The sequence below is a fragment of the Lotus japonicus genome, chromosome 4 (assembly GCF_012489685.1).
Source record: "Lotus japonicus ecotype B-129 chromosome 4, LjGifu_v1.2".
In the NCBI taxonomy this organism is placed as follows: domain Eukaryota; kingdom Viridiplantae; phylum Streptophyta; class Magnoliopsida; order Fabales; family Fabaceae; genus Lotus; species Lotus japonicus.
The window spans coordinates 72,335,178-72,357,832 of NC_080044.1; the positions used below are offsets into that span (position 1 = coordinate 72,335,178).

Here is a 22,655-nt window from a genome sequence, read left to right on the forward strand (position 1 = left end):
AAATAAACAACCTAAATCCCAATCAAATCTAATATTAAAAATGGTATTAAATAAAGATAGATAAAAACTAACAAAATCTAGCAAATCACAATAAAAACTCATAAAATCCCGAATTAATACAAAATTCGAAAATTCAATAAAAATTAATCAATTTATTCTAAAAATAAATTTAAAATAAATTAAACGACCAAATCTTATCTTTTAAAATAATATCAATCAATTATTTTAGAATATATAAAATTAAAACATATATCAATTGAAAATTATATCTTCTAAAATAATATCAATTAATTAGGTTAGAATATATAAAATTAAAATATATATCAATTGAAAATTATATCCTCTAACAAATTGACACGTGGAATAATTTTTATGAGAATTAATCTGGGAGCGACACGTCACTAACTTGGCTTGTGGGAGCGACACGTCATGCTAGAAGTTGTTTTTTTCTAATATATATAGATTTTGGTGATGAAAAGAAATACGTCACAAAATCCTAGTTTATAATATAAAGCAATTTAGTGGCAGAATATAGAGAAAGAAGTTTCCCGTCGTGGAGGATTTTTTGTTTTCTTCTCTTATCTTGAAAATTTACATGGGGGCAAATGCTCCACTCAATGCTAACCTGCATTCGCCCCTACGTGTGTGATAAGTGTCAAAAAAACATATTTTTTACTGGCGGACTGAATAAGGCCGCCGCAAACTACATGCTACTAGAATTTTTTTTTAGTGATAACAACAACAATAGTAGTAGTAGTAGATTACATTAGGATTTAGGTATTTGATTTTTATGAAGTTTTTTCATATTTCTAATATATAAAAATTAATAATTCATAATATAAAATACTTTAATCACAAAAAAATATAAAATACTTTCTATATATAACGATGATTAAAAATCAACAAATTTAATCATTATGACTATCATAATCAATAATAAATATTTTTTTACAATCTCCGTTAATTTTTTTTTTGTTACAATCAATAATATTCATATCAATTATAAATAGTAGTATATTATATATATATATATATATATACATATATATAATAGATATGAATATTAATCAGTTGGTTTTCTAATCTTAAAGTATTTAGAAGTAGTATAGAGAGAATAATTTCCCAGATTCATACTAGAATAGTGCTCTGGTCTTATTGCTCTATTATTCTTTTCAAAATCTCACCATATATCATAACACTTTTTATGTTCCACTCATGTCTCCATTAACTTTCTTACCGATTTTTTTTTTACTGTATAGCAAGTCTCTTCTATAAATAGACTCGCTGCAACTCTTACTTCTTCTTTACGCTACATACTCTCCAATTCTTCTCTGCAACCTCTCACTCACTCTAAATTCTTCTCAACAATGGCTATTTTTGATACTCTGTTGGCAATGACCAATGTAGCATTCTTCTATTCCATCTTGATATGGGTTTTGGTTGATAGTTTGGACGGGCAGAGCAAGGGTAGCTACTTTATATATTCAAAACAGTGGCCAAAACTTTTCACCACCATAACTGTTCTTTGTAATGCTGTTATTTCCCTTTTAAACCTTGCTTTTGTGTTTTATGAATACAGCACTAGGAGAATCGTAGGGTACAACTCATTTTCCTTAGCTCTAACTTGGGTTATGGCCACTGTGGTTTCGTTTTATTCAATGAGGGCTGCACTCAGGGAGAACAACAAAAGGTTCCCCCTTGTTCTAATGCTTTGGTGGTTCTTCGCCACTGTGACAGATATATTCTCATTGTCTTTAGAGCTAGTGAGAAGTGATGAATCTGTTAATTTCTGGATTTTCAACATAGTTGGCATTGTTTCTTTGCCTATGCTGTTACTTCTCTGTTGCAATGTGCTTTATGGAAGGGAGCAAAAGCAAAGTGATGTGGGACAGCAATTGCTTCAGAAAGAGGTGGAATCTCCAAGGGAAGAAACTGAAGAAGAGATTTTCACAGAGGCAAGTTTATGGAGCAAACTCACATTCAGATGGCTGAACCCTATAATCAACAGGGGCAGGGTTCAAACACTTGAGCTTGGTCACATTCCTTCTGTTCCTCATTCTGAAACAGCAGAAAGTGCTACTTCTATGTTACAAGAATCACTTTGCACCTCCTTGACAAAGGCAATAATCTATTCTGTATTGAAGTCATTGGCATTTAATGCAGTTTTAGCAGGTATGTTTTCTTTAATCAGATTTCTACTGATGTACTTCTATGTAGCATTAAGTCTTTCACATACCGATTATTAATTAATTTATTTTGTTTATGCTTGTAGGAATAAACACTATTGCTTCATACATTGGTCCATTGTTAATATCAAGCTTTGTGAATTTAATGAAGAATAGTGACAGATCAAGCATCCAACATGAGCTGGTTCTTGCATCCGTTTTCTTCCTCTCAAAGACAGTGGAATCATTGAGTCAAAGACAATGCGTCTTTGGAGCTAGCCGGATTGCGATTCGGACGCGTTCAGCCCTCATGGCTCTTGTTTACAACAAATCCCTGTCGATTAAATGTGTTGGACCAACACATGGCAAAATCATAAATTTGATCAATGAGGATGCTGAAAGAATTGGGGACGCCTTTAAGAGGTTTCATGAGATTTTGATGTTTCCGTTTCAGGTTATTACAGCTTTAATAATCTTATACATAAATCTTGGTCCTGCCCCTTCGTTGGCTGCATGTGTTGTCACTCTTCTTGTCATGGTGTGCAGCACACCTTTAACTACTATGCAGAAAAGTTGTCAGTCCAAAATCATGGAAGCTAAGGACTCAAGAATCAAAGTGACATCTGAGACAATGAAAAACATTCGGATTTTGAAAATGCAGTCTTGGGAATGTACATTCTTGCAGAAACTTCTCCAACTTAGGGATATGGAAAGGAGCTGGCTGCAGAAATTCCTCCACACAAAATCAGCCATAGTTTCTCTATTCTGGGCAGCACCGACTCTTGTTTCAATTTTTTCATTTGGTACTTGTTTAATTGTAAAGACAGAGCTAACAACACCTAGGGTTCTCTCCGCTCTAGCAACATTTAAAATTCTACAGGATCCTATCTACAAATTTCCGGACCTGTATTCGATGATTACACAAGCACTAGTCTCCGTTAAGCGAGTCCAGGAATTCCTCATGGAGGAGGACCAAAATGAATTCATGAATAGGCATCCTCCCAAAACAACTTCTGGACTTGCTATTGAAATCAACCCGAGCATGTATTCGTGGGAGACAAACAATCAAACTAACAGAAAACCGACAATTCAGATTGTGGAAAAATTAATCATACAAAAAGGTATGAAGGTAGCTGTTTGTGGGCCAGTAGGGTCGGGAAAATCAAGCTTGCTGTCTTGTATGCTTGGCGAGATTCCACTAGTCTCAGGGGAACCAACCAACATATATGGGACTACAAGCTATGTAGCCCAAAGTGCATGGATTCAGTCCGGAACAATAAGAGATAATATATTGTTCGGAAAAGAAATGAATTTGCACTTCTATACCAAGGTTCTCGAGGGATGTGCTCTCAACCAGGATTTACGCATGTGGAGTGATCAAGATATGAATCTGGTGGAGGAGAGGGGCGCAAACCTCAGTGGAGGGCAGAAACAGCGGGTTCAACTAGCAAGGGCAGTGTACAGTAACGCAGACATCTGTTTGCTGGATGATCCTTTTAGTGCTGTGGATGCACATACAAGAACCCATCTATTCCAGGTTAGTAATGCTGATGATTATTTCTATGGTGTTTATCTATCCCATTCATGCTCAGGGGTTTGCTTATTTCACTTTATTTTCTTTATTCAATGAAATTACCAAAAAAGTGGAAATGTTATGCAGAGATGTCTTATGGATCTTCTACACGAGAAGACGGTTGTGTATGCTACCCATCAGCTGGAATTTTTGCAAGCTGCTGATCTCATTTTGGTAAGATACCAAAAAAAATTCTTTCACTTATTAGAATAATTGATGGGATTCTCACCGGTAATACACTTTTGGCAGGTAGTGGAAGATGGGAAAATAATAGAGTCAGGAGCGTACAATGATCTCATAGGATGCCCAAACAGCAAACTGATGCAACATATGGCTGCTCATGAAGAAGCAGTAAACCAAATAAATCCCTTCCAAGAAGATGATTCTGCTGGCTCCAGGCCCGGCCAAAAAGATCAAATTGAAGTGGTGGAAGAAAATGTACTCGGGACCATCATGGATAGGAAGAGAACCAAAGAAGAGGAAGCAATGACGGGTCGAGTGAAATGGAGTGTTTACTCGACCTTTGTCACTTCAGCTTATAGAGGAGCTTTAGTTCCCATTATTCTCCTATGTCATATCTCTTCCAAGTAATGCAAATGGGAAGCAGTTACTGGATTTCTTGGGCTACAGAGGAGAGGGGCAGGGTGAGGGACGGGCATCTTATGGGAATTTATATTCTTCTGTCGAGTTCCAGCTCTATCTTCATTATGGGAAGGGCGATACTAATGTCGACAGTTGCTCTAGAGACTGCTGAGCGTCTTTTCCATGGAATGCTCACAACACTTTTCAGGGCACCTGTTGCATTTTTTGATGTCACACCTTCAAGCAGAATTATAAGTAGGGTAAGTTTCACCAAGGTTATGTATTTGATCAATTTATGCTATCAGTTTTATACAAATTTCAGCCACTCTCTTTATGACAATTGCAGGCATCAACAGATCAAAGCATAGTGGACATTGACTTGCCCTTCAGATTAGCTGGACTAGTATTTGCACTCATCCAGATATTGAGTATCATAATGCTAATGTCTTGGGCTATTTGGCAATGCTTTCTCCTCTTTGTTGTGGTTCTCGCTATCTCCATCTGGTATCAGGTAAGAACTATCTGTCTTTGAAATTTACACAAACTAAATCACATCGTTTTCTTGTTACGTTCTTACAATGCATGAACTATATGAAAAGATTATAGGTCAGTTCCTGCCATTTTGTGATAAATCTTTGCATGTTGTGCTCTCTTCTTCCGTGATTTTTCATAATCTAATGATGCGGGAGGTTATGTCATACTTTTGCAGGCCTATTACATCACTGCTGCCAGGGACTTAGCTAGGATGGTGGGGATTAAAAAGGCACCAATCTTGCATCACTTCTCAGAATCCATTGCTGGTGCTGCCACCATCCGTTGTTTCAATCAAGAGCAAACATTTATGACCAACAATATGGCTCTAATTCATGACTATTCTCGGGAATCCTTTCACAATGATGCCGCCATGGAATGGTTGTCAGTTAGAATCAATTTTCTCTTCAATTTGGTCTTCTATTTTGTTCTTGTAATCTTGGTCACTCTACCAAAGTCTGCCATTGGTCCCAGTAAGTTTCTTACTACCCCATTTCATCTTATAAGTGATAGCGGTTCATACATGTTCTAAGTACCAATTTTCTACTAGAGCAATAAAGAAATTCACAGAAAAGTTACAAGTTATTGATTAACCTCTGCTTGATCCTTCTAAATGGACTGTATTGCCATTGTTCTCACGTATAATTGAAGTAATTAATTATCCATGTCTAAGAAGGGTTGTTTCAAAGTTGGTTCATATATATAGAAATCTTGGGTTTCGTATCTTCCACAACTAATTGCATCATCTGGTTTTCAGGCATGGCAGGGCTGGTTGCTTCTTATGGCTTGACCTTGAATGAGCTTCAGGCTTGGGTGATAATGAATCTCTGCGGTGTGGAGAACAAAATAATATCGGTTGAGAGGATATTACAGTTCTCCAGCATACCAAGCGAAGCGCCATTAATCATTCAAGACTGCAGGCCTGAACCAGAGTGGCCTAGAGATGGAAAAATCGAATTCCACAAGCTTAATGTGCAGTACGATCTTGCTGCTCCTATAGTCCTGAAAGATGTAACTTGCATCTTCCCAGGACAAAAGAAAATTGGAATAGTAGGCAGGACAGGGAGTGGAAAATCTACTCTGCTGCAAGCCCTATTTCGAATTGTGGAGCCTTTGTCAGGATGTATACTCATTGATGGAGTAGACATTTCCAAGATTGGCCTGCAAGATTTAAGAACTAAGATTGGCATAATTCCTCAGGATCCGACCTTATTTCTAGGTACCGTAAGGACAAACTTGGATCCTCTGGAACAACATACAGATCAAGAACTTTGGGAGGTTAGTACTTGTTCACTTTCTTGAAAATGTCAATATTTATCTTATTACTAAAGAAAACTATGCTTTTCAGGTTCTTAGAAAATGCCATCTCGCAGAAATAGTAAGGCAGGATCCAAGGCTTCTTGATGCACCAGGTATAAATATATTTGTTAAACTAAACCAATCATATCATTTGGAGGATAACTGTAATAACAGTTCCTCCTGCTATGCAGTCATGGTGAAGTGTTTTCTATTTTTCTTAAATGCTGTTATTGGTATGAAATACTCATCCAGTTTGTAAATTGAAGCAGTGGCTGAGAATGGAGAAAACTGGAGTGTTGGACAAAGGCAGCTTGTTTGCCTAGTCAGGTTGCTGCTTAAGAAACGAAAAATTCTGGTCCTCGATGAGGCAACCGCGTCCATTGACACTGCAACTGATAGTTTAATTCAGAAGACTATCAGGAAAGAAACAGAAGGATGCACTGTCATTACTGTAGCACACCGAATTCCAACTGTGATTGATAATGATTTTGTGTTGGTTCTTGATCAAGGTACTAGAAAACTCAGTATGTTCTTCAATAGTTATTATAATCATAAAATTAGTGTCAAACTCAGCATTCTATTTTCTGAACTTGGAGCTAATAAAAACTACTATTCGGATGTCTACAGGGAAAATTGTGGAGTATAGCCAACCCAATCAATCGCTCCAGAACAGGTCTTCTGCATTCTCCAAGTTGGTGTCTGAGTTTTCCACAGCATCCCAGAAAAAATGAAGAGAAAACAGATAGGAGGGGGTAGAATAGGATGCTAGCATACAATTGTTGTACATAAAGAATAGGTAGGCTCAATGTTAGTTCTGACAATGGAAAGCAGCTCAAATGTTCTGACTGATACATTTACAACTTAAAGATGAAAGTCAATATAGAATACGGCATGGTAATCAACTAATCATGAATCATGATGCATTGTTATTTCACTAGCTTGAATGATTTTCTAACTAGTTTTTCCTTTTTCAAACCATTTTTGCAATTAGCGATTGTTTCCTAAGTTTCTATGTTGGTTTCATTCAAAAGTATTCATAACTAACGCGCAGGTGCACTAAAAAGTTAGCTTGGGAGGGAGACTCGATCACTCGAATGCATGTTTTGGAAAGGAATTTTTTGTTTTGTTAATGGAGTTAAATTTTCAGTTACCACAAGAAAAATAATATACAAAGACTTGCTTTTCATGAGTTATGTGCTTCTGTGTGTGAAGTTGGAACCTTTCTTGCTGTGTATACGACTAAATGTATCCTTGAAGTATATTGTTTGATACTCTTGAAAATCTTGAGTGGTATATATTGGTGTCAAAACCATCATGATGAGTTGTCTTTTGTTTTATTTTCAGCAGTTATGTGTTGTGATCTTTTATACTATATGGCCTAGATTCATGATTGGGGAATAAAATTAGAATATAAGTGGACTAAGGATGATAAATTTTGATAGTTTATGCAAAGGCAGTACAAAATACACAACAAGAGCATCACTAATGGTTGGATCTTATTTTAGGACTTAACTCACTTTTTATGGGTCCAGATTGTCACATAGGATTTTAGACACTCATAAGCTCCCCATGCATATTTCGCTCAAGTGGTTGGAGTCTTATTTTACTTTTGATTGAACTCACGGTACCTAATACTCACTCCGGTCCACAATATAAGCAAAAAAAAATTACTCCTCCCGTTCCTATTTAATTAATTGTGTTGATTTTTATAAAAGTATTATTTGTTTTCCTATACAACCCTTTAGAATGTATTTTATCTTTCTTCATTTATTAGCTTTATTTATTTAGAAAGTACTCCACAATTCTATGTGCAAGAAACATTTAATCTCCTCACTTTCCCATGTATAAGTAGTTATTTACTTGAAGAAGAGAGCAGGAAGTAGGAAGTGTTGACCCTATACTTAATTAAATGGTGTCATTGATGATTAAATGTTGTGTAGATAAGAGTGGTTTTGGAAACAAAATTATGTTTCAACTTTGTTAATTAAAAAACACATGTTTCTATGTTATTTCTTGGTACGTGAGATGTTTGGTTTTTTTTTTGTTGCTTATATTGTGGATAGGAGAGAGTATATTTTATTATTTATTTCCACTAGTATCGAAGGAGAGATTAAAAAGTACACCCTCCGGTCACATAAATAAGCAAAAAAAAAACATTTTAGGTTCATTCATTTAATGAATGTATATAACCATTAATAATGACTTTTTTGCTTATATATGTGACCGGATGATGTACAATTTTATTTAGAGTAAAATACACTTACCCCCCTCAAGGTTTGCTAGAAAAACACTCCACCCCTTTCTTATTCAAAATATACACTCCACCCCACTCATTTTATCAAGTTAACCTCATTCAAAAAGATGCTGACGGAATATTCTATTCAAATCAAAATTATTTAATGTAAACTTATTTTTCCTTTTTTTTTTCTGGTTATTTTTTTTCCAGAAAAAAACGTCACTTTCTAATATTTGACCAAACAAATATTCTCAATACTTACATACTGTTGGAGCTGGTATATAAAGTAACCATTTTATAAAATAATTCAAGAATAAATATGTATGAAATAGTTTTAAATTAAAACTTATGGTAAAAGTACGTTAAACTTTCACTCCATAAAAGAATATAAAGTTATATTATTATTTTAATTAATTAATTAATTTGGATAATATGATCGCGTTGGTTATAACATGTTAAATGTTAAAGTATATATTACTTTAAGTAATTGAAAATGAGGGATGTTATTGATATATGATAAGAGAATTTTATTAAATAATATCCATACATTACTCAATGAATTCATAAGCAACATTTTTTTATAAATCTAGGGAAAAGAAATTTAATTAGTATTTATTTGGTGAAATTTTAATTAGTATGAAATTAATTTTGAAATATTTTTATATAATTCACTATTTATAAAAAACTTTATAAACTGGGTATTACTAGTAATTATGATGTTATATTCTTTTTTGTTGAAACTAACTTTTTTTTTTAAATGGAACTGACGTTAAACGATTTTTATTTGAAAGTGAGGTTTTTTTTTTTAAAAAAATAAAATAAAAAATAACCAGAAAAAAAAAGAAATGGAAAAATAAGTTTACATTAAATAATTTTGATTTGAATGGAATATTCCGTTAGCATCTTTTGGATGGAGTTAACATGATAAAATGAGTGGGGTGAAGTGTATATTTTGAATAAAAATGGGGTGAAGTGTTTTTCTAGCAAACCTTGAGGGGGGTAAGTGTATTTTACTCTTTTATTTAAGATCTCAAATTTGAGAGTACCTAAGTTAAGGCATTGCCTATAAAAAAAAACCTAAGCTAAGGCACGGATTATAACTCCAATGGTGGAATCTAAAAAAATCCGAATCTTATTTTAAGATCTAAAAAATAAAAACTAAGGAGATAATAAAATAGGGTCCCGCTACTGCGGAGCCCTATTTTTCGGGCTCCAATTTTGGATCCCTGTTTTTGACCTGCTATCACCCTTCACTTAAAAAAATATATTTAATTAGAAAATTGTAATAAACGGTTTAAGTTAATAAAAATCTCATATTCTTCCTGTTCCACATTCATCTTCCCCACAACTCAAACCCAGAAATTTATCCATTCATTGAATCTCCAAATCCGAAATTTCACAAAGAGAAGATGAATCAGATCTAAATGAACAAAAAGGCTCAACAGTGTTCTGAACACTAAACCAACAGAAAAATCAAATCTTTACAACACAATATCAAATTTGAAGCTCAAAGATGCCACTCAACAACCAGAAGGGAGGTTGATCTGATTAATTGAATTAAATTGAGATTTGTACATTAATTAAGTATTAATGTAAATTAATAATTTTTTAAAAAAAAATTCAAAAATAAAATTAAGGCTGATCACCGGTCGAACCCAGGGCTCTAATTTTGGAGGCCGGTTTTCGGGCTCCATGTTATCCGAAGCCAATAAAATAAGGTCAAATATACTCTTTGCTCCAGGCTTGGACTTTACTGGCATTTTGACAAATCTCGTAGTTGTAGAGTCCAACGTACGATCTCATGTTACGCGGTCACTGTCTCAGAGCTTTTCTCCGCCGCAGCATTTTCTCCCAACCACCACCAACCTCAAAATGTCACCATCTTCTGCAATTGAAACCCTTCCATTCACCCCTCTCTCTCTTCTCTACCACTTCTCATTCTTCTGATAAACAATCATTCACCCTTTCCTACTTCACAAACACTTGTGGCTTCTCATCCCAAGCTGCTCTCAAAGCAGCCAAGCGAGTTCGTTTCGACACCGCAGAGAAGCCTGATTCAGTTATTGCCTTCTTCACAAACCAGGGTTTCTCCATCTCTCAGACACACAGCATCATTCGCAGGGTACCAGAGGTACTTTTATTCGACCCCACCATAAGGGTTTTGCCCAAGTTTCAATTTCTAGCCTCCAAGGGTTTTGACATAGTGACCACTGTGTCTAGGACCCCGTATTTCCTGCTTAAAAGCCTTGAGAATCACATTATACCTGCATTTGAATTTGTAAGGACATTCTCTCCATCTGATCAAAAAGCAATAGCTTGTGCACTTTTTGGTTCCCATACCATTACTATTGATCACATGAAATCAAAAGTAAAATTGTTGCTTCATATGGGAGTGCCTCCCTCAAACATATACCTTTTGCTTAGAACTAGGCCCACTATACTCAGATGTGCTGACTTGAACGAGGCTGTGGAGGAAGTCAAGGGATTGGGATTCCATCCTTCCAAAACTGCTTTTAGTTTTGCCTTACTAGCCAAAAGGGCTATGGCCAAATCTAAGTGGGATGCCAAAGTCGATGCCTTTAAGACATGGGGCTGGTCTGAAGATGCTATTTTGGATGCATTTAGGAGGAATCCCCACATTATGCTATACTCAATCAAAAAAGTAAATGCAGTGATGAGTTTTTGGGTAGGTCATCTTGGTTGGGACCCTTCAGTACTTCAAGTCGTGCCATCACTTTTTGGATATAGTTTGGAGAAAAGGCTTATGCCAAGGGCTTCAGTTGTCCAGTATCTTCTCTCCAGAGGTTTGATGAAGAAGGATGCTAGCTTATATACACCATTTTTTATGACTGAGAAGTCGTTCCTGCAAAAGTTTGTGAATAGTTTTGAGGAGGAGGAAACATCTAGGATACTAAGTCTGTATCAGGGAGGAAGCGAGCACCTGACACCCGGTTAGCTTAGAGTCTTCTGTTTAAGTCACAATTCTGATCTATATCACTAATTTGATATTTTGCATGTAAGTGGTGCAAGAAAATTAATTGTTTCATGGTTGGAGAATTTGTTTCTTTCATTGCACGTATGTTCTGTTTCAAAGAGGTGGATGGATTCATGTCTAATTCTCAGGAATCATGGATTAGAATGTTGCTTGAAGAGTGCAAGCAGGTAAATGATTCAAATGTCTTTTTCCTTGTGTTAGCAGTTCAATTAAATCCGAAGCAGAATTGATAAAATATAAAAAATGCTTGTCTTGCCTAGGGAAACCTGAAGTGAGTGGTTGAGTAGTTATTCTGATTATGTGGTAAGCTAATTTTGTTGTGAAAAGCTTTTCTATGCACTATAGTATCCTTTCTCTCATATCTTTTTCTGACCAAAGGACAATGGATTTTGTTATGAGTTTGAAGAAAGTTTATTCTTCTTATATGGTACTCGTTGTTCGGTTGTTTTGTATGCAATAAGGGGATAATGCACATTGTGTTTCTCTAAGTAGTGACTTCATGTTAATATGGTTATGTTTAGTTTTAGCAATGGATAGGTAGGTACGTGTTAGTTACAGACAGCTTTAGTATTATATTTGAAGAAGGCTAGAAACCAACTCTTTTTGATCATTTTTGTAATTAATGTAGTCACTGAAGAGTATGTTAAGAACGGGAAGTTTGTTAGTCTGTTGCTGGTATTGTAATGTTTTATTATAGTAAAATGAGAAGGTATGTCAAAAGGCCTTCATGCCTCCAATAAAACACGTATTGAATGGAGTTCTAAATACTATTCATTATTCATAAAGAAGTCAAAACTATAATTGTCGCTTTGAATTTGGGGATTAGTTGAGAATTGTGTCCTTGGTCCCTGCTATCATAAGTTCATTCAGATCTTGGTTTTTAATTATCAATGTATGTTTTTCACCTTTGAACTGTACAAGTCATTTTTGCTTCCTGTCTGGAAAGAAAAACATATCTGATTTCTGGTTCATTGATTTGTTGGTCTATCCGGCTGAGGTTAAGCTGAATTGTATAACCATGGATACAGACATAATTACAGTGTGTGTGGCGGGTGGGCATGGTGTGTTTGTGCGTGAAGAAATATTATAAATAAGAGTTTAGTGAGAGTATGAGTATCTTTGGGATCATTTTGTAATTGAGAATTAGGGAAAGTTGCTAAGACTCTCAAGTCACTCAATAACCATTCTAGTTTCTAGTCTAGAATAATATCAATTTTCTTCTTCTTATTGGCTGGTTCCACTAGATGGATGAGTTGTGGGAATGGATTCTTCCCCTCTTTCTAAATATTGTTAATTAGGTAGAAACTTATCAGTAGTCATGAATGCTCACAAATAGGACGATTGACACACTTTTTAGTTGTAATGTGAAAATTTATCATGAGAAGTTTTTCTCTAGAAACATGGTTGTAAGATTGGGTATTTGTGGTTGTGGTTGTGGTGATGGACATCTTGCATATTGTTGGCAAACTTGTGAGTAGGTACCTGCATACTGTATTCTTGTGAGATTGTGGCTTTCAATGAGCTTCAACTTCACGAGAAGGTAAACATAACACAGTGAAAATGAGACACAGATTGAAGCTCATCTGGTTTATTTTTCCTTTGAATTTTAACAGGCGTTGGAGGTAACGAGGGGATAAGAACCCAAATGACAACTTTGAAAGTAATTTAAATTACTAATTTATTAGACTCAGGCAATTTTAGTTAAAAGGGCTTCTTAGAGCGCTTTTATTATCTAAAAGTGGTGTTTGGATTACCTTCTTTTACCAACTTATGACTTTTAAAGCTCTTAATAGAGCTTATCTGCAGCAATTTCCGTTAGCTTCTGCAATTTCAACTTTTGAGGAAGCTGATTGATAGAACCTAGCCAAGAAGAAGATAGAAGTAGTGTATTATTCAAGATGAACCCTAATTCCTAATTGGGAATCAACCCTAATTCCCGAGTTGGAATTTGAGAGACTCATCACTCTCCTAAGTCCAAATTCCCAAATGATCCCAAAGATACCAAACACTCTTACTAACCCTCCTATTTATTGTTTCTAACCCCAAGTAACTAACTAAGTCTATTTATCACTGATTCAAAAAAATGTCTGCACAAAAATAACTGTCAGAATTTGAAACTGCCACTCATGTTCTGTTTCAACACCACAACAATCTGAAAACCCTATTAGACAATGATAACTCTCAGTGAACTGTGATATTTATGCTGCCGGTCGTGTTGCTGCTTGCTGTCGACAAAGATGTCTGATTTCTGGTTCATTGATTTGTTGGTCAAACCGGCTGAGTTTTATTACTATGGATGCAGACATAATTACACCATTTATATATATGTATGTGTGAGTGTTTGTGTGTGTACACATGTATGTACACACATGTATGTATAAGTAATTTTTGTTTCAAGAATTTGCTTCCTATTGATAGGTGCCCATTGTTTAGTTAGTTAGTATTTTAGTTAGTTAATAGTTTAGTTAGTTAATTTGGGGGAGTTTCAGTTAGTTTGAGAAAGGAATATTATAAATAAGAGTTTAGTGAGAGTATGGGTATCTTTGGGATCATTTTGTAATTCAGAATCAGGGAAAGTTGCTGAGACTCTTGAAACACTCAACAACCATTGTAGTTTCTATTCTAGAATAATGTCAATTTTCTTCTTCTTTTTGGCTAGTTGTCTATCTGAAAAGAAAAAATGAAACTGAGATTTAGCTGCTCTAGATGGATGAGTGATGGGAATGGATCCTTCCTCTCTCTCTCTCTTTCTAAATGTTGTTAAATAGGTGGAAACTTATCGGTATTCATGAATGCTCACAAATAGGAAGATAGACACATTTTTCAGATGTTATGTGAAAATTTCTCATGAGAAGATTTTCTGTGGTTGTAAGATTGGGTGTTTGTCTTTGTGGTTATGGTGATGGAGATCTCGCCTATGGTTGGCAAACTTGGGTGTCGGTACCTGCACACTGCACACTGGATTCTTGTGAGATCATGGCTTTCAATGAGCTTCAATTTCACAAGAAGGTAAACATAACACAGTGAAAATGAGACACAGATTGAAGCTCATCTGGTTTATTTTTCCTTTGAATTTGAACCGGCCATAAGGACTTGTTTGCTATTCAAAAAACTTCTAAATGCAGGTGAAATTCCAATTGTATCATCGCTGGAGAGAATCTGTATCCCTATAGTTAGTTACTACTCTCAAGTTGTAAGCCATTATTATTTTTTGCATATATTATTTTTCTTTGGTTGCACCAAGTTATCCTCACAATCGACAGTCATGAAATTAATACCCTCGAGACTCTAAGATCATGTTAAGTGGGTCTTCCTCTCCAAACAAATTCTTCTCTATACGGATCATTTAGAGACCAAATACTCGATTAGATACTTAAAGAATTCACAGGTTGTGTTGATCTTGTACACTTTAATTTTCTACATAACTAAGCTTCATTATAAACAAAATTCAAAGACTCGAGAATATGCAAACTGCACAAAACACATAACAACATTGAATATCAAATAGTACAAACAAAATTTACAAGCTTTTCTATATAAATAGATGAAATTCAATCTATGACTCCATATAAGATTATAAACTACTCAAAACCCTTACTAGTGGCGTAGTCTCAATGATTTTTTTTAAAAAAAATAAATTTAGTTTTATTTTTGTTAAAAGAGAAAATATATCATTTATTCATATGATAAAAAACAAATTCATTAACTATTCATTCAAACACCTAGGACTTTTTCGTGTTCCCGTTCTTTTTAAAATTTCAAAACTAATCATCCACGTTCCCACCCCCTCGCAGTCTCATTCATTGAGTTTTTGAAAATCAGGTATCCTAAAAATTGATCTATCGAATTTTCAAATTTTCGGTATTTATATGTTTAATTTCATATTCAATATTTCGGCATGTTTTTTTTTTTACGAGAGGAAAATTAATAGCTAAAAACCAAGACTAGCTAACAACATTCAGATACAAGACGCAAAAACAAAGAAAGGGGGATGCCTCCATACTTATTGATGAGCACCTGCCACACACGCATGACGCGCCAAACAATTTGTTGTGTTATTCCTCTCACGCCGAACGTGCAGGAGCTGCACACGAGAACCTCGACATCATATTTCTAATAAGCTGAAGGACATCACGAGCCCAGAAAGTTCCAATGTCAACATCTCCCTGAAGAGTAGTAACCACATGTAGACAATCAGAAAAGCAAATCACACTTGATATCTCAAATCAAGAGCATTTGTAAGCCAATTTCCACAGCCAACGTTTTAGCCTTGAACGCACTGCCAGTCCCCTGAAACCTACTCACCATCCTTATTACTAACTACCGTTGCATAACCCATACGACCAAGCGTCGGGATCCAGCTCCCATCCACCACTACCACCATGTATGTGCCACCGTCATCGCCCGCATTTACCGTTTGAAGGGGAGGTTGAAGAGTAGGAGAATGAAGGTGTCGTCGCCAAGTATCTACATCATGGTACAAAAAACGTAGCACATGATTCAACTGCCAGACCTCGTCCCCAAACACATGATGGTTACGCTACCGCCATGCCCACCATAACACGACAACAACAAGTGTGCAGTGGCAGTGTAGCAGAAGCCCTTGAACCAGACCGCAAATGGGACCTGAGGAGCGAGAGGGAAGTACAGCTCGAAAAGTGTTCCACAAACTGAGAGTACTAGGACAGACTCAAAATATATGGTCTATGTCCTCATAATCTGCATTGCAGCGAGAACAGGAAGCACTTATTCAATATTTCGACATGTTAAAAACACATTGTCGAGTTTATGTAAAATGTTGAGAAAAATAAACTACTGAATTTTTAAAAAATTCGATAAATTAGTTAAAACTACATAGTAGTAGTAGTAGTTAGAAAAAATAAATTACCTTTTGTTTTCAAAAAAATCAGTTGACGAGTTAGCGGTTTTATTAAATTCCGAAAATGTTTCATCACTTTCAGGTGTTCTCTGTCGTTTAGAGCTGCCACTTAGGTTTCCAGAATTACAGCGTTGGATGAATCGAATCTCCGATCTCATGTTTCATTGTCACCGTCTCCGAGCTTTTCTCCGCCGCAGCATTTTTTCCCAACCACCACCAACAACCTCCAAATGTTACCTTCTTCTTCTTCAACTGAAACCCTTCTTCCCCTACCCATTATCAATATCTCACAACTTTTCCTCAACCACTTGTGATTCTTCTGATAAACAATCCTTCACTGTATCCTACTTCACAAACACTTGTGGCTTTTCTCCCCAAGCTGCTCTCAAAGCATCCAAACGGGTTCGTTTCAACGACGCAAACAAGCCTGATTCGGTTATCGCCTTCTTCACAAACCACGGTTTCTCCATCTCCCAAACACACAACATCATTTGCAGGGTACCAGAGGTGCTTTTATTCGACCCCACCAAAAGGGTTTTGCCCAAGTTTCAATTTATAGCCTCCAAAGGTTCTGACATAGTTACCACTGTGACTAGGAGCCCGTATTTCCTGCTTAAAAGCCTTGAGAATCACATTATACCTGCATTTGAATTTGTAAGGACATTCTCTCCATCTGATCAAAAAGCAATAGCTTGTGCACTTTTTGGTTCCCATACCATTACTATTGATCACATGAAATCAAAAGTAAAATTGTTGCTTCATATGGGAGTGCCTCCCTCAAACATATACCTTTTGCTTAGAACTAGGCCCACTATACTCAGATGTGCTGACTTGAAGCAGGCTGTGGAGGAAGTTAAGGGATTGGGATTTCATCCCTCCAAATCGCATTTTGTTGTAGCGTTACAGGCCAAAAGGGGTATATCCAAATCTCTTTGGGATGCCAAAGTCGATGCCTTTAAGACATGTGGCTGGTCTGAAGATGCTATTTTGGATGCATTTAGGAGGAATCCCCACATTATGCTATGCTCAATCAAAAAAGTTAATGCAGTGATGAGTTTTTGGGTCGGCCGTCTTGGTTGGGACCCTTCCGTGCTTCTAGCCGTGCCATCACTTTTTTCATTAAGTTTGGAGAAAAGGCTTATCCCAAGGGCTTCAGTTGTCCAGTATCTTCTCTCCAGAGGATTGATGAAGAAGGATGCTAGCTTAAGTACACCATTTATATGTACTGAGAAGTATTTCCTGCAAAAGTTTGTGAATAGTTTTGAGGAGGAGGAGGAAACATCTAAGCTACTAGGCTAAAATGCATTTTGTGCCCCTGATGTTTCAGGGGCGTGCAAATGATACCCCTCTTCTAATTTTGTCAACGTTTGTACCCTCCATGAAACAAAAGAGTGTAGTGTTTACCCTTCCGTCAATTCAACGTTAGTAAACTAACGGAGGGGCTGACGTGGCTTTTTTTTTTCTTTTTTCTGGCATGCCACGTGGATAATAGTAAAACAAATGGAAAAAAGAGATGAGGGGGATTTGAACTCGGGACCTAGAAGTAGCAAAACACCAATTTAACCAGTTGAGCTACATACATAATTAATATATGTTGTACGAAAATTAAATTTATATCATCTCCTTCATCATCATCCATTTTATATCCTCTTCTCCTTCCTCCTCCTTCTCCATCACAACACACACAGACTCTTTACATTCCTCACCTGGAATGTCACTCCAGTCTTCTTCTTCTCTTTACATTCCTCACAAGCAACATGCTGCGATTCTACACCGATGACGCTCCCGGCCTGAAGATCTCGCTGACGGTGGTGCCGCCTCTCCCCCTTTCGTTCTCTCTGGCCAGCCGCGAGCACCACCGCGCCTTCATCACCATCAAACGACCCTGAACGCGCCCCATGGCCACCACAACAGAGAAACTTTGAAACCCTAACCACCGCACCTTCAAGCTTCGATCTCCGGCGAACCCCTTAGCTTTTGGAGAAACGAATACTACCACTGAACTCCCCTCATCATCAGCTGCAAAACCCATAAAGAAATTCTCCATTCCAACAACCTCCGCCGTAAACCGCCGCCAGCCGCCGCCATCCACCGTCTTCTCCGGCCAACCCTCGCCGGAGGACTCACTGAGCTCAGAACCGTGGAGCTCTCCTTCCCCTCTTGTCAAATTGATAATCAATTTTTGGTAAGGAACTCTAATTTCTTCCAATTTTGGTTTGCCCCTTCCTAAACCCTAACTTTACTAGCTAATCATGTTTTAAAAGCCTAATTTATCATGTAGAAGGAGGAATGTAAAGAGTCTGTGTGTGTTGTGATGGAGAAGGAGGAGGAAGGAGAAGAGGATATAAAATTGATGATGATGAAGGAGATGATATAAATTTAATTTTCGTACAACATATATTAATTATGTATGTAGCTCAACTGGTTAAATGGGTGTTTTGCTGCTTTTAGGTCCCGAGTTCAAATCCCCCTCATCTCTTTTTTCCATTTGTTTTACTATTATCCACGTGGCATGCCAGAAAAAAGAAAAAAAAAAAGCCACGTCAGCCCCTCCGTTAGTTTACTAACGTTGAACTGACGGAAGGGTAAACACTACACTCTTTTGTTTCATGGAGGGTACAAACGTTGACAAAATTAGAAGAGGGGTATCATTTGCACGCCCCTGAAACATCAGGGGCACAAAATGCATTTAAGCCAAGCTACTAAGTCTATATCGGGGAGGACGCTAGCATCTGGCACTTGGTTAACTTAGAGCCTGCTGTTTAAGTCACAATTCTGATCTATATCTCTAATTTGATATTTTGCATGTAAGTGGTGCAAGAAAATTAATTGTTTCATGATTGGAGAATTTGTTTCTATCATTGCAGAAATGTTCTTTTTTCAAATAGGTGAATGAATTCATGTCTAATCCTCAGGAATCATGGGATTTAAACGATGCTTGATTCAAATTTCTTTGGCATTTCAATTAAGCCAGTGCTGAGTTGATAAGATATGGAAAATGCTAGTCTGGCCTAGGGAAACCTGAGTGATTGAATAGTTATTCTTACTATGTGGTAAGCAAATTTTGTTGTGAAAAGCTTTTCTCTGCACTAGCACTATAGTATCCCTTCTCTCATAACTTTTTCTCACCATAGGACAATGGCTTTTGTTATGAGTTTGAAGAAAGTTTATTCTTGTTATATGGCATTGGTTGTTTTGTATGCAATATGGGGATAATGCACATTGTGTTTCCCTAAATAACTTCATGTTAATATGGTTTATGTTTTGTTTTAGCCACGTTTAGGTAGGTACATGTTACTTACAGACAGCTTTAGTATTATATCTGAAGAAGGCTACAAACACACTCTTTTTTATAATTTTGATAATTGATTTAATAAGAGTGTGTTAATAATTGAAAGTTTGTTAAAAATAGTATGTTGCTAGTATTGTAATGTTTTATTGTAGTAACATGCTCAGGCCATGGGTCAAAAGGCCTTCAGGCCTCACTGTATGTTTTACACCTTTGAACTGTGCAAGTCATTTTTGCTTCAAGAATTTGTTTCCTGTCCAAAAAGAAAATCTTACATGTGGTCTGCACACATTTACAATGCTCATGTGTTGAATTTGAATCTTTTTTTTATCAAATAAACTTGAAAATTGTAATATTTTATTTTATTTTAATGGTTTTGCTCTTCTTTTGCCTTTATAAACCAGTTAAAGTTGTTTGAGGAAAAATGAAATCTTGCAAATAGCATGCGAAGCCTTCACCAAGAGAGCAACTTTAAATCAAATTTTCATATGACTAACTAACTTGTCTTGTTTTGTCCAGGGTTGTTAATGGTGGATAGCGTAGTGTAGCGGCAAGCCCAAAAAGCGCTATTGCGGTGCTATAGCGGCAAATAGCGGTGAATAGCGAAGTAGCGGTGAACCCCTAGGGCGCTACTCTATAGGCTATTGAGCCGCTATAGCGCGCTATTAACAAGCCTGATTTTGTCATTCTCTTGAAATGTTTGTTAATAGTCATGCCTGGTTAATAGTTATGCCTGGTTGTTTTCTTCATTTGTTATTTCTTGTGAGTTTTCTCTGTAGAATTTTGTAAATTTTTTTGAGATTTAAGAACAGTCTTCAAATTGCAGATCTAGTCTCCACAAGAAGTTAGTCACCTTTGAACTTTATAAGTCATTTTTGCTTTAAAGAACTTGTTTCCTGTCCGAAAAGAAAAAACATATATGTGATCTGCACATATTCTAAGTGATTCTATTATTTAAAAGTGGTGTTTGCATAAACTTCTTATATCAACTTTTATATCTCTTAAAAGATCTAAAGCAATTTCTCTAAGCTTCTGCAATTTCAGCTTTTGAGAAACCTGATTCCAAAAATTATCTGCACAAAAGTAGCCCTGTCAAAATTTTAAAACTATCATTCATGTCCTGTTTCAATGCCATACCAATCTGAAAACCCTAGTACATAATGATAACTATCGGTGAACTGTGATACTAATGCTGCGGTTTGCATTGCTACTGCTGCTGTAGGTTGCAAATGCACTGTAAGTTATTTTTGTGAAGCATGTTCTTCTTCCACTTTCGTTCTTCGCTGCATCATTCATGGCTGATTTATTGATTTCTGATTTTACTTGGATTTGGCTTCAATTGATTTATTGATGTTCGTCTTCCATTTTTCGTTCTTCATCTTAGGCATTTCTACTTGGATTTGGCTTCAATTGATTTATTGATGTTCTTCTTCCACTTTCGTTCTTCGCTGCATCATTCATGGCTGATTTCTGATTTCTGATTTTACTTGCATTTGGCTTCAATTGATTTATTGATGTTCTTCTTCCATTTTCGTTCTTCATCTTAGGCTTTTTTGCCAACCTTTGCTTACTGTTGTTGCTGAGAAAACTGAGTGTGAATCCAATGATTGTGAAATTGGATTCACAATTTGGCTGCTAACTCGCCCTTCTTCAAACTTCCTTCACCTCTGTTGCGATGTCACCATCCGTTTGCTCTGAAATAAAATTATGTAAATTTAGACCATAGCTAGCAATAATCTTTTCTTTTTCCCTATTATTTATTGTTTTTAATGTATTGATTTGATCAACCTTAAATTGTGAATGAACGCTTCAATATGTATAGCAAGGCCAGATAATGAATTTTGAAATTAAGTGGTTTTTTTTTTTTTGCAATATTATGAGAGAAAATTTGCTTCTTACTTGGTTGAAGGAAGGCATCAAAATGTGTTGGTTCCTCTTGCTGGTTAAGGCACACACCCCTAGTACCATAAGCGATCCGAATCTCTATAACTAGTGGCTAGAGAAGACTAAGACTCAGTTTGGAAGAGTTTATTTGAGCTTATCTGATAGCATAAGCTTTTATGCCAGTGTTTGGGGGAGTTTATGCAAACAGCTTATGGCATACCACACAAGTTGTTTTGAGCATTTTTTCATAAGCTACTCAGAATAGCTTATGGAAAAGAGCTTATGCTTACATATACCTTATCTTTAAATTATTTCAATAAATTTGTTAAAATAGTTTATGAAGAAACGCTTATGTCATAAGCGTTTATGACCATATGCACTTAATTAAACTGTTTTTCCAAACGGGGTCTAAGTCTAAAACTTAAGTTGTAAGCCATTGTTACTTTTGCATAATTTTTTTTTGTTTCATCAAGATATCAACGGCCGACAGTCATGAAACTAATGCCCTCGAGACTCTGATATCACATTAAGTTGATAGGTCTCTCCAAACAAATTCTTCTCAAACGCACCACCATAGATTGGACTATCTATTAGATGTTTAAAGAGTTTAGTTATCTACATGTTATGTTAAATCTTGTTGGTATTTTTGCATAATTTGAGTTTATAGCAATTAAAAATAATTTATAAACTTTAATTTTCTACACTAAGCTTCATTATAAATAAAATTTCAACCATAAGGCAATGTGAAATTGCGCAAAACTTATCACAACATTTTCTATATAAACTTTTTTTTTTGTTGGGGCCAAAAGTAAACAAAATAAATGCCACACTCATTTCTCTTCAATAGGTGTGGGGAACCTACTCATCCTTCTTTCTTCCCCTCGTACAACTGTTGTTAGAGTTAGGGGTGTACAAGACCCGACCCGACCCAACCCGACCCGATCATTAAAAATACCGGGTTAGGGTTGATCATTAAGTTATCCGGTTTCGGGTTGACACTCGGGCTATCCGGCCTGTCCCACATATATATTTTATAAAAAATTAATTTGTTATGAGAGTCAGAATGTGATAGATAGTGCTCAAATTTATCTTACCATGTGAATGAGATGAAAATGTTTAACATCTATCTTATGAATTAAATAAATAAACGTTGGTCAAAAGATGAACACTTTCATGCTCTAATAAGAGAAAATCATGCATGTGCATTATGCACATGTGAAAC

The 22,655-nt window shown here is 36.1% G+C and overlaps 2 protein-coding genes, 1 long non-coding RNA gene and 1 pseudogene across 3 annotated transcripts; all 4 read left to right on the plus strand.

Moving 5' to 3' along the window:
• The first annotated feature begins 1,367 nt into the window (after nucleotides 1–1,367).
• On the plus strand, nucleotides 1,368–7,035 carry LOC130714245 (putative ABC transporter C family member 15; annotated as a pseudogene).
• A 3,078-nt stretch (nucleotides 7,036–10,113) lies between these two features.
• Nucleotides 10,114–11,804, plus strand: LOC130715621 (uncharacterized). Its single transcript, XM_057565738.1, has one exon. The coding sequence runs from the start codon at nucleotides 10,188–10,190 to the stop codon at nucleotides 11,340–11,342; it is 1,155 nt and encodes a 384-aa protein (XP_057421721.1). The 5' UTR covers nucleotides 10,114–10,187; the 3' UTR covers nucleotides 11,343–11,804.
• Nucleotides 11,805–16,305: 4,501 nt separating this feature from the next.
• LOC130713309 (uncharacterized) lies at nucleotides 16,306–17,559 on the plus strand. The gene has a single exon (XM_057563084.1). The coding sequence runs from the start codon at nucleotides 16,396–16,398 to the stop codon at nucleotides 17,557–17,559; it is 1,164 nt and encodes a 387-aa protein (XP_057419067.1). The 5' UTR covers nucleotides 16,306–16,395.
• A 1,397-nt stretch (nucleotides 17,560–18,956) lies between these two features.
• On the plus strand, nucleotides 18,957–21,504 carry LOC130714205 (uncharacterized). The gene is made up of 4 exons (XR_009011193.1): nucleotides 18,957–19,067; nucleotides 19,176–19,313; nucleotides 20,069–20,785; nucleotides 21,097–21,504. It is a non-coding gene; the product is annotated as an uncharacterized LOC130714205 (long non-coding RNA).
• Nucleotides 21,505–22,655: the final 1,151 nt, after the last annotated feature.